Source organism: Pimephales promelas, chromosome 17 (genome assembly GCF_988280905.1).
Source record: "Pimephales promelas chromosome 17, fPimPro1.hap1.1, whole genome shotgun sequence".
NCBI classification, from domain to species: Eukaryota; Metazoa; Chordata; class Actinopteri; order Cypriniformes; family Leuciscidae; genus Pimephales; species Pimephales promelas.
Window position 1 is genome coordinate 14,079,837 of NC_142785.1, and position 12,614 is coordinate 14,092,450.

At 41.8% G+C, this 12,614-nt stretch overlaps 1 protein-coding gene across 2 annotated transcripts in view; it reads left to right on the top strand.

Annotated features, from left to right (window-relative positions):
* Window positions 1–2,906, top strand: part of oplah (5-oxoprolinase, ATP-hydrolysing) — a 44,973-nt gene extending 42,067 nt beyond the window's left edge. For both annotated transcript variants that reach the window (XM_039685342.2, XM_089121947.1), the window contains exons 26-27: window positions 627–724; window positions 2,685–2,906. In XM_039685342.2, the coding sequence (XP_039541276.2) occupies window positions 627–724; window positions 2,685–2,804 (218 nt within the window). In that variant the 3' untranslated portion in view covers window positions 2,805–2,906. The remainder of the gene's footprint in view (window positions 1–626; window positions 725–2,684) is intronic.
* The last annotated feature ends 9,708 nt before the right edge of the window (window positions 2,907–12,614 follow it).

Consider the following 12,614-nt stretch of genomic DNA (forward strand, 5'->3'; position numbering starts at 1 on the left):
CTGATTGTATTCGTCTGAAATAAGAAAGTCATGACGAGTAAATCATGGGGTAATTTTCATTTTAAAGTGAACTACTCCTTTAATGACAGACAGACGGCAGCAGGTCTATTAGGCTGATGTCACTTTAAGAGCTGCCACATATGACATGGATCTGACACGCATCCCATTTTCTCGCAAATCTTTACGCTAACTCATTTAAGACCCGACAAAATGGGCATTTTGGCATAATTTCGTCTTTTTGTCTGTTCAAGTGTTCAAGCGTCTCTCTGTGCGCACGAGTGTGTATGTCACAGTTCTCTTTTGTGTCTTATGTGAACTCTTCCTTACTGTGCGAACGTGTGCATGTGATTGTAACATGCGCGAGAGGTGGCATGTGCCCGATCTGATTGACAGTCAGATTTTTTTTTTCTAAAACCACTTTATTTATGTTGTTCTGTCGGATTATAGTGTCGATTTCACTGAATATGATCAAAAAAATGTTGCCGACGGCAGGTTTAATTGCGTTAAAAAATTTGAATGCGTTAAAGTAAACTGAAAAAATGATTCACGCGTGTTAACGCTTTAATTTTGACAGCACTAATATGCTTTCATCTGTGCTTACTGCTACATCATTTTGGCTTGTCTAGGAGGTAAAAATGGAGCACCAGGGCTGAATTGGTTACATAGAACGGACGGCAGAGTCTTAAATTTAGGGGCCAAGAATACCATCAGCCTGGATCCTGGGGTAAGACAAATTGTGTGTGTGTTTTTGTATACTTCTAAATACCTCCAAATCAATAATGTGATGATCTGAGGGTTGACCCAAAAGCAGAAGAATGCTTAACTTCAGTTTATTGAAACACAATAATAAAGATAGTTTAAGCCGCATGGCTCCAGACCAGATTAGAACAGTGAGGAAGAGATTGGTCAGACGGGCAGGGGTTAGAGTTCAGGGCCATCAAATCCAAGAATCCATATCAGACAAGCAGGACAGTCAGGCGAGGAGTAAAAAGAACCAACTGGGCCATCCCAACTCACGATTGGAAACAGGCAGGTGTTCATGGCAGAAAGCAGTCCAGAGAGGCGAACGATAACCCAGGAAAATCCAAACTCCAGCACCAGCCCAAATTGGTCAGCAGCAAGAGAGCAGTCTGAGACCAGTTCTAGAGGGGAACAAGGAACCACAACCGGGCAGAGAAAAAATGTGTGCAATAAAAAGAAAACAAAACCAAATAAATTAACTATTAAAATCTGCAACGTCTGGATGAGTCTACCAACAGTTTCATGGTGGCACTTTCAAATGCCTTAAGCTATGTTTACACGGAAACTATTCTGAAGAGAAAACGCAAAAGTGGCGTTGTGTTATCACTTTTTTTATTCTGCGTTTAGACGAGCGTTTTGGGTGGGAAATCCGCGTGCATATGGTGATGCAAAAGAGTGTGAAATTCAATGTAGTAATCACTCCAGGCAGCTAGGTGGCAATGTGGAGCACTGCCACACAACAACACCAAGTCCACGCGCCTGCGTACGACCTTCACTGTCAAGCAGACTTTTGCGTTTTTACCTTTTACACGGGAACGCGGCGGTGGAGCGTTTTTAAGATTTCCACTCTGGAGGGTGGTTTCACCTTTTTGCGTTTTTCAGCCCTCGCGTAAACAGAGCCTTAGTGAGCTTCTCCAGGTACACATCCAGACTGAGGCCCCGTTTACACGAAGGGAAAACGCAGATATTTCCCTGCGGTTTGGCCTCTCGTTTATACGAAAACGTTAATATGTTTTCACAGAAAACAATTATTTCTAAAAACTCCGGCCAAAGTGGAGATTTCTGAAAACGCCGGTTGTGTGAACTGGGAGAAACGGCGCTTTAGGTTCTCTCTTGTCAATTCTGAGGATTCTGATTGGCTTGCATGGCTTTATCCTTAACCCCTACACTGCCACCAATAGGTTTGGTATAGTTATGATGGCGCTCGACGGCGTATTTATGCGGGTGTGTGAACGATGTTATTTTTGAAAACGGAGTGGGGGAAAATATACGTTTTGCTGTATACCCGGCTTTGTGTAAACGTGGCCTTAGAGTGCATTGGCTGAAATGTTTGTATGTATTTTAATTCTTGTACTTTTATTTTGCCTTGTTTATTTGTATTTGTTCTGTCTTGCGTGGTGTTTTTGGACATACTAAGTCTGGCAAATAAACTGAATGTAACATAACTAGACAAGAAAAAAATGGCAGGTGAACAGCAAGAAGCACAGAACACACTGGCAGAGAACAAAGGGAAAGGATGCATAGATATAGTATAGAAAACAAGCAATAAGTGGAGATGGGGGGTGGGGGGGTGCTTAAAACAAAAGTGAGAAACAAAGAGTAGAGAAGGGCACAAACAGTGGTCACTACATGCCATTTGATGGCTGACTTCTAAAGAATTTCCCAGGCATCTTCGCCATTCAGAACTCAAGTGAGAAAGCAATTTGAATTCCAATTCAGTTCCTGAATTTGAATTGGGGTACAGCAAACAGGATGCAGAATTGCCGTTTGAAAAATTGAAATGCATCCTGTTTGTTACCTCAATTTTGGATGCAAGGAAGTTCAATTAAAATAAATTAAAATTCTGTCATTTGTAACTTTGTAGTCTTTGAATGTATGGATGTATGGAAGGATGGATGGAAGGAAATAAAATGTCCTTGTGAAACCTGTGTTGTTGCTGACAGGACATGTTCAGTCTGTTCACCCCTGGAGGAGGAGGATATGGAAGTGTGGATGAACCGGATGGAGACCAAACCATTCCCTCTAAACGTCTTTGCTTGCATAAGCCACAGGACACAGTTTAAGAAAACCTCATCGAGTCATGCATTTTAGTGAACAAAGCATTGGAACATAGAAAACTATTTTTTAAGAAAGCTAAAATAAAGTCTAATGCAACCTCTTATAAAGTGTATTTAGGGCCCAAGCCCTGAAAGGGCGAAGGCCCTATTGTTTTCCTTGGGATTATTTTTCTTTACTATTATTATTATTATTATAATAATTATTATTTTACTACCTTTTGGGCACTTTTGGGGCCCTTAACGTGCTCGAAAACTCTTGAAACTTTGCACACGGGTCAGAACCCGCGGCCATCAGAGCCGGGCTGAAGATGGTACCCGGGCGTGGCAGGGCAGCTCGTCAGCGCCCCCTGGAACGGGGTCCGAACACTTGGTCCATAACTCAAACACGCTTGTATGTAATAATATGAAACTCGGTACACACGTTGATCTCATCGTTTCATCTATACCTCGCGCTCTTACTTTTTACCCCAGCCCAACAGGAATTTGGCTATTGAGGTTTGTTTGTAAAACGCTCGCAATGGAATGTCAAATACTCCTCCTAGAGCTTTGATCCACATTCGACGAAACTCGGTCAGCATAAAGTCAAGACATTGAGGATGAAAGTTTGCGAGGGGATTTTTTATATCTCGAACGGTTTGTCCGTGGCGAGGAAACGAAATCATGGCGAGAAACGTGAAACAGGAAGTGTGTTATAACTTCAGCATACATTAACTGATCTTGATGAAACTTCAGCAGTGTGTTCGCTGTAAGAGGACGATCACATGGATGTGACTATTGTGAGTCAAAGTTATAGCGCCACCAACTGGCAGCAGGAAGTGTGTCACTTTCAAAATGCTTAGATATCACCCTTTTATTTTTACCCGATTTGCTTCAAACTTCATATGTATAATGTAAACATACGGCAGATGTAGACCTGTGAATGGATTCTTGATATCTTTGAAACTGTTGCCGTGGCGACGCATCAAACTTTACCCTTCTTTTAGGATGCTTTTAGGATGCTTTTGAGACCCTTAGCATGCTTCAAATTGCATGAAACTCGACAGACACATCACATTTATTAGCCAGTAGACATGTGCAAAGTTGCAGAAACGGGCGTGGTGAGGGCTCAGTAGCGCCACCTTTTGACAAAAGTGGGGTGGTTAGTTTTAACTAGAGTTACAAAAATTGGTATGTATATTGTACTCCTCGAGCCGGACAACTTTTTAATTGACACTTATTAGCTAGGACCCACAGAAACTCAGATATTTTTGTTTGAATATGGCCACTCTGAGCCTTTGGCTGGCTGGCTGGCTGTCTGTGTGTGTGTGTGTGTGTGCAGGGGGAGGGGGCTTAACCATTTCACTGCTGTGTGTATGACCTGCATAAAGAAAATACATTTCTCAAGCCTGGTATTTTTTAAATAAGTTTTTATTTTTATTTTTTATAAGTAAAGGCATATAACTAGTTTAATTGTAGTGAATTGACAATAGTTTTATATAATTAGTTTATTAATCAGATTAACTTGGTCAATAAACTTGGTCTGAAAATTTGGTCCATAAATTAAACACACTTGCATGTAATAATATGAAACTTGGTACACATATAGATCTCATCGTTTCATATATACTTCACACTCTTACTTTTTACCCCAGCCCAACAGGAAGTTGGCTATTTAGGGTTGTGTTTAAAACACATGCAATGTAATTTAAATTATTGCTCCTAGAGCACTGAACCAAATTCGACGAAACTCGATCAGCGTGAAGTCAAGACATTAAGGATGAAAAAGTGCCACGGGATTTTTGATATCTCGAACGGTTTGGCCGTGGCGAGGAAACGAAATTATGGCGAGAAACATGAAACAGGATGTGTGTTATAACTTCAGCATACATTAACTGATCTTGATGAAACTTCAGCAGTGTTTTCGCTGTAAGAGACCGATCACATGGATGTGACTATTGTGAGTCAAAGTTATAGCGCCACCAACTGGCAGCAGGAAGTGTGTCACTTTCAAAATGCCGTGGCAACGAAACAAACTTTAACATTATTTTTTGATGCTTTTGGGACTCTTAGCTTGCTTGAAATTGCTTGAAACTCAACAGATACATCACATTTATTAGCCAATAGACATGTGCAACTATGGCAAAAGATTAAAGTAATGTCAAAAAAGTAAACACTAAAAGCCTCATATCTTCTAAAAATGTAATTATACATCATTTGTTTCTAAATTAAATTATACAAATATTATAACTTGGTCTTGCTCAATCTGAGCCTGCTGTCTTTGCCTGTCTGTGTATGTGTGTGTGTTTGTAGGGGGAGGGGTATTAACCATTTCACTCCTGTGTGTATGGCCTGCATAAAAAATAAATGCCTTAAAGGGTAACTAAACCCCTGGTCAGAGCCTGACTCCACCCACTAGCAATATTTGAAAAATGCTGAAAAAATGGGCAGACCCCAGCGGGGCTAGGGGGCGTGCACCTGAGACCCGCCGTGAGTGAGAGCTGCTGTCAGACTCTAAAATAGAGCGAGACTAGTCTGGAGTGACTCAATAGCTGCCTTTGCAACAGAGCGGCCATTTGAAGTCGAGGACTTTTCTCCCTCACCTTCACCTTCACCTGAAGTGGATGAGGGTGAATTGTATGTATACACAGGGCCAAATCCATTCGAGCTGCTGGCTCAAACTGCGGTCTTAACTCCCGCATCGCGACCGGCATCTGATGAGTTATGTCGTCGAGTTGATCTCAATAGCGCACGCTATTGATATTATGCCGCTATATGAAAAAATCCAGCAAAATGCACCGGCTCGTTTGTCGACCCTAGAGGATTAACTTTATCCAAACCATAAATTGTGATTAAAATATCCATGATCACTCACATCAAGACGCCGCTGCGGTGGAGGAGTCCATGCAGGACGAGCAGTGTTTGGCACTGCGTGTGGAGAAGCCCATGTCCACCTCTATTCCGTTACTATCCTGATCACTGTACTAAACACTGATAAATCTATGCTAACTTGAAGCTATCCTAACTGTACTATGCTTCTAGCTACACAAAATAATCTAAATTATCTATATAATGCTATGCTAAATAGATGCAACAATACTCTATCCTGGTCGTTTTCAAAAATAATCTAAATAACTATATAAATGCTATGCTAACTAGATGCTATTATATGCTATAGTATCCTGATCGTTTTCAATATTCATAAATCCAACTCCTGACTCGCTACAGTAGTTTTGACGGAACCAGATGCTTTTATACCAGGGGCTGCCAAGGGCGTGGTGAGCTCGCACCAAGGGTGTGACAGAGTGCGTCTGAGAGTTCGCTACGTCAGCAAGTACCCCTACTGCAGGAGCTTTCCGTTTAACCTGAAGAGGGCAGCACTCAGACGTTTTTACACCATATATTTGAAAATCAAAACACTTTATACTCAATTGTCAAAAAATGTACTCGAATCAATGAACAGCATTTATGAAGCTCCATTCTTACAGATCATTAACTAAAAAAAGTTGTTTTGGTGTTTAGTTACCCTTTAAGCCTGGTATTTTTTTAAATAAGTTTTTTATTTTTTTATAAGTAAAGGCATATAACCAGTTTAATTGTAGTGCATTAATAGTTTTATATAATTAGTTTATTAATTAAATTAACTTGGTCCATAAACTTGATCTGAAAATTTGGTCCATAAATCAAACACACTTGCATGTAATAATATGACTTGAGTGTTAATCACATCATGTTTTCAGTTTGAATATAAAATATATAAATTATGTAAAAAAAAATAAAGTTGATCCAGCTGGAGCGCAGGCTGAGAATAGCGCTGTCATGACTGGATCAGAGATCATCAGTCATGCCTTCTCATACCTTACGCGCACACCACGCCCACTTACATCAGATCACATCAACATGTCAGCCGGAGGGATCCCAGCTAACAGGGAACGTTCTCAGAACTTTGGCTAACATTCCCTAGAGGTTTGGTTAATGTTTTAAATAAAACATTTGAATGCAATGTTTAAAGAATGTTTTAAGGATGTTTTCTCATTTCAAATAATGTTCCTATAAGGTTAAATGTAAACTAAGATATAACATTTTCACTGTAACATGTTAAGGATGTTTTGGGAATGTTGCTGAGATAACAGATTAAACAATGTTCTCAATAAAACATTAGCACAATATCTCATAATAACAGAGGAGGAACATTATCAAATCAACGTTCGCAAAATGTTTTGAGGATATTATTTAGGCCTGAGATGATGGAATGTTTTTATAAAACGTTCTTGTAATGTGACGTGTTAACAAAACTAGAACATTGTCACTGTAACATGTTAAGGATGTTTTGGGAATGTTGTTGAGATAACAGATATTAGAATGTTCTCAATAAAACATTGGTACAATGTCCCATAAAAACAAAGGAGGAACATTATCAAATCAACGTTCGCAAAATGTTATGAGGATATCATTGAGGCCTGAGATGACTGAATGTTTTTTATAAAACATTCTTGTAATGCGACGTGTTAAGAAAACTAGAACGTTTTAAATTTAACATTTTGAGGATGTTGATGAGGTAAAGGTTTGTAGAATGATCTTTTATAAAATATTGAAACAATGTTCCATAATAACAGAGGAGGAACATTATCAGGTTAACGTTCGCAAAATGTTTTGAGGATATTATTAGTCCTGAGATGACGGAATGTTTTTTATAAAATGTTCTTGTAATGTGACATGTTAACAAAACTAGAACATTTTCACTGTAACATGTTGAGGATGTTTTCGGAATGTTGTTGAGATGACAGATATTACAATGTTCTCAATAAAACATTGGTACAATGTCCCATAAAAACATAGGAATAACATTATCAAATCAACGTTCGCAAATGTTATGAGGATATCATTGAGGCCTGAGTTGATGGAATGTTTTTTATAAAACGTTCTTGTAATGTGACGTGTTTAACAAAACTAGAACGTTTTAAATTTAACATTTTGAAGATGTTGATGAGGTAAAGGTTTGTAGAATGATCTTTTATAAAACATTGAAACAATGTCCCATAATAACAGAGGAGGAACATAATCAAATTAACGTTCGCAAAATGTTTTGAGGATATTATTTAGTCCTGAGATGATGGAATGTTTTTTGTAAAATGTTCTTGTAATGTGACGTGTTAACAAAACTAGAACATTTTCACTGTAACATGTTGAGGATGTTTTGGGAATGTTGTTGAGATAACAGACATTACAATGTTCTCAATAAAGCATTGGTACAATGTCCCATAAAAACATAGGAATAACATTATCAAATCAACTTTCGCAAAATGTTATGAGGATATCGTTGAGGCCTGAGTTGATGGAATGTTTTTTTATAAAACGTTCTTGTAATGTGACGTGATTAACAAAACTAGAATGTTTTAAATTTAACATTTTGAGGATGTTGATGAGGTAAAGGTTTGTAGAATGATCTTTTATAAAACATTGAAACAATGTCCCATAAAAACATAGGAATAACATTAACAAATCAACGTTCGTAAAATGTTTTGAGGATATTATTTAGTCCTGAGATGATGGAATGTTTTTTATAAAATGTTCTTGTAATGTGACGTGTTAACAAAACTAGAACATTTTCACTGTAACATGTTGAGGATGTTTTCGGAATGTTGTTGAGATGACAGATATTACAATGTTCTCAATAAAACATTGGTACAATGTCCCATAAAAACGGAGGAGGAACATTATCAAATCAATGTTCGCAAAATGTTATGAGGATATCATTGAGGCCTGAGTTGATGGAATGTTTTTTAATAAAATGTTTGTAATGTGACGTGTTTAAACATTAACACTGTAACATGTTAAGGATGTTTTGGGAATGTTGTTGAGATAACAGATATTACAACGTTCTCAATAAAACACTGAAACAATGTTCCATAAAAACAGAGGAGGAACATTATCAAATCAACGTTCAAAAAATGTTTTGAGGATATCATTGAGGCCTGAGATGATGGAATGTTTTTATAAAACATTCTTGTAATGTGACTGTTACGGAACAGACTCCAGAGTACACAGGGGAATTGATGATAACCAGCTTTATTGGTATAACAGAAGGTAAGTCACAGAGGGAATGGATAACAGTGCTGGATGGCGGAAGATGGATATGCCAATCGACTGTCCTTACTGGTGATGAGGAAGAATGGTGTAGGTAATAGAAGGATCTCTTGATGCTTTAGGAGAGGAACGGAGAGATCGCTGGAGATCGTACGGAGATCGCAGGAGCTTGGAGTGATGAATGGAGTAATCGCTGGAGATCAGGGATATCGCTGGAGATGCTGGAGATAATGGAGATAATGCTGGATAGCTGGTAAGATAGCAACGACGTGAGTCTGTACATCTACAAACGAGACCAGACAAAGTGACTGTGGCTAACGAGTGCTTAAATACATCCTGTGAAGAGTGTCTGATGTCGTGCAGGTGTGTGAATAATTAATACTCAGGTGAAGGTGATCTCTGTGATGATGTGGTGATGGAACCTGGCTGATCTCTGACAGTACCCCCCCCTCCACGGCCCGCTCCCGAGGGCCGTGGACCCCGACGTCGTGGTGGTCGACCTCTTCCTCGGGGTGCTGGGCGGTCTGGGTGAGTATCGTGGAAAGTGGTGAGGAGGGTCGGATCTAGTATATCCTCCCTGGGTGTCCATGAACGTTCCTCAGGTCCATAGCCTTCCCAGTCCACTAAATACTCTAGACGACCGCCACGACGTCGGGAGTCCAAAATTTCCTTGACAGTGTAGACTGTTCCATCCTCAAGTACCAATGGCAGGGGGGGTTCTTCCACAGGTTCAGGTTCTGTTGAGGGAATAGGAACAGGTGAGTAATAGGGCTTGAGAAGTGATACATGAAAGGTAGGATGAATTCTGTAGTGTGGGGGTAACTGTAGTTGGTAAGAAACTGGATTAATTTGCCGTGTGATGATGAAGGGACCAATGTATCTGGGACTCAGCTTCTTGCAAGGCAGGCGTAGCTTGATATCCCTTGTAGAGAGCCATACCTTCTGTCCAGGCTGGTAAGTGGGTGGTTCAGCTCTTCGGGTGTCTGCCTGGACCCTTTGTCTGCGCACCGCCCTCTGGATGTGATGATGGGCGTCGTCCCAGACTCTCTCACTCTCTCGGAACCAATAGTCAACCGACGGAACATCAGAGGGTTCTCCTGACCACGGAAACAATGGAGGCTGGTAACCGAGTACGCACTGGAAGGGAGTGAGACCAGTAACAGACTGACGTAGTGAGTTCTGGGCGTACTCGGCCCAGCCTAAGAATTGGTGCCAGGAGTTCTGATGACCATGACAGAAGGTTCTCAGGAAGCGTCCAATTTCCTGAATCTTTCTCTCCGTTTGCCCATTGGTCTGAGGATGGTAACCTGACGACAAGCTAACGGCCACCCCCAGGAGTTTGAAGAAAGCTTTCCAGACCTGGGAAATGAACTGCGGCCCTCTGTCTGAAACAATATCCTCTGGAATTCCGTAATATCGGAACACGTGGTTGAACAGCAACTCGGCTGTTTCCAGGGCAGTAGGAAGTCCTCTTAATGGGATGAGACGGCAGGACTTGGAAAAGCGATCAACAATTACAAAGATGCAGGTATTACCTTCTGAGGGTGGTAGGTCAGTAGCGAAATCAACTCCTAGATGTGACCAGGGGCGTCGGGGAATGGGTAGTGGAAGGAGCTTGCCGGATGGAAGATGACGTGGGTTCTTGGTGATAGCACAGTCTGAGCATCCCTGGACGAATCTTCTCACATCCCTTGCCATGTTGGGCCACCAGAAGCGATCTTGAAGCAGTAAGAGGGTGCGATTTGCCCCAGGATGACCAGTGCCCACGGACGAATGTGCAGAGTGTATAAGGTTATTGCGTTGTGACCGAGGAACAAAGAGGTGATTGGGTGGACATCCTGGCGGAGATGGGTTAGCGACACTGGAGGAGGTGATCTGTTGATGTAGAGACCATTTAATGGGACTCAGAAGAATCTTTTGGGGCAAGATGGGTTCAGGATCCTCTGTGTTTTCCTCGGGATTGTAGAGACGAGATAAAGCATCTGCTTTGAGGTTCTTTGTACCAGGACGATATGAAATGTCAAAGTTAAAACGGGTGAAGAACAAAGCCCATCTCGCCTGCCGGGGATTAAGACGTTTGGCCTCTCGGAGATATTGCAGATTTTTATGATCAGTAAGAACTGTGAATCTTTCCTTGGCCCCCTCTAACCAGTGTCTCCATTCTTCCAGAGCAAGCTTGATGGCTAGTAGTTCTCTATTGCCAATGTCGTAATTCATCTCTGCTGGGGAAAGTTTCTTTGAGAAGTAAGCGCATGGATGAAGACGGGCCGGGTTTCCCTGCTGCTGTGAGAGCACCGCTCCCACCCCTGTAGTAGAGGCATCTACCTCTACGATGAAAGGCTTGGTAGGATCTGGATGGGTAAGGAGTGGTGCTTGTGTGAAGGAGTCCTTTAAGCTTTGGAAAGCTAAGGTGGCTGCAGGTGTCCAAGACAGAGACTTGGGTTTCTTTTGGAGCAGGTTTGTTAGGGGTGACGTGATGGTACTGTAGTTGGGGATAAATCGGCGGTAGAAGTTAGAAAATCCCAGAAAGCGTTGTAACTCCTTGATGGTGGTAGGTGTTGGCCAGTTCCGGACTGCATTTACCTTCTCCTCGTCCATCTGAATACCATGCTTACTAATCCAGTAACCGAGAAACTTTACGGATGGTTGATGGAAAGTACATTTCTCAGCTTTGAGGAAGAGTTGGTGTTTTCGGAGACGTTGGAGGACCTCCGCTACGTGATGGCAATGTTCGGCCAGGCTCCGGGAATATATTAGAATATCATCTATGTAAACGATAACGGAGTGATGAAGGAAATCTCGGAGCACCTCGTGCATGAAATCCTGGAATACGGAGGGGGCGTTTACTAAACCATACGGCATGACCAAGTACTCATAGTGGCCAGTAGGTGTCACAAAGGCGGTCTTCCACTCGTCTCCCTCCCGAATCCGTACGAGGTTATACGCGCTGCGGAGGTCCAATTTGGTAAACACGGTGGCCCCACGAAGTTGCTCAAGAGCTGTTGGAACCAGAGGAAGTGGGTACCTGAACTTGACAGTGATGTTATTGAGTGCTCTGTAATCTATGCAGGGCCGTAAGCCTCCGTCCTTCTTAGCTACAAAGAAAAAACTAGACGCAGCAGGGGAAGTGGAAGGGCGGATGTAGCCTTGTTGGAGTGCTTCTGCAATGTATTCTTCCATAGCCTTCTGTTCCGGAAGAGAGAGTGGATAGATTTTACCGTGGGGCACTGGTTCATCTGGCAGGAGATCTATGGCGCAATCCCACGGTCGGTGTGGTGGTAGAGATGAAGCTTTTCTAGGACAGAAGACATCGCTGAAGTGAGCATAACAGGTGGGAATTTCAAGAGACTGTTTCTCTACTGGACTCTCGATGGATGTGGAGTGGACGGAGAGAGGAGTGATGGGTCGAGGCAGACACGTAAAACAGTTTGGAAAACAGTTATCACCCCACTTCAGAATTTCTCCGGTGGTCCAGGAAAGTGATGGATTGTGTTGTACCAGCCATGGAAGTCCCAAAACGATATCAACAGTGGAGTTCTCCAGAACCAGGAGAGAAATGGATTCGCTGTGCAGGAGTCCAACCTGTAATTGGAGGGGTCCTATGGTGTAACGTACATTATTTTTGTTGAGTGGCTTACCGATTATTGATTGAACCTGGTATTGGACCGGATTGCGCCTCTTCGGGAGGTTGAGCTGGCGGCAGAGGGAGCCGGAGATGAAGTTGCCAGCTGAACCGGAGTCGAGAAGGGCGTA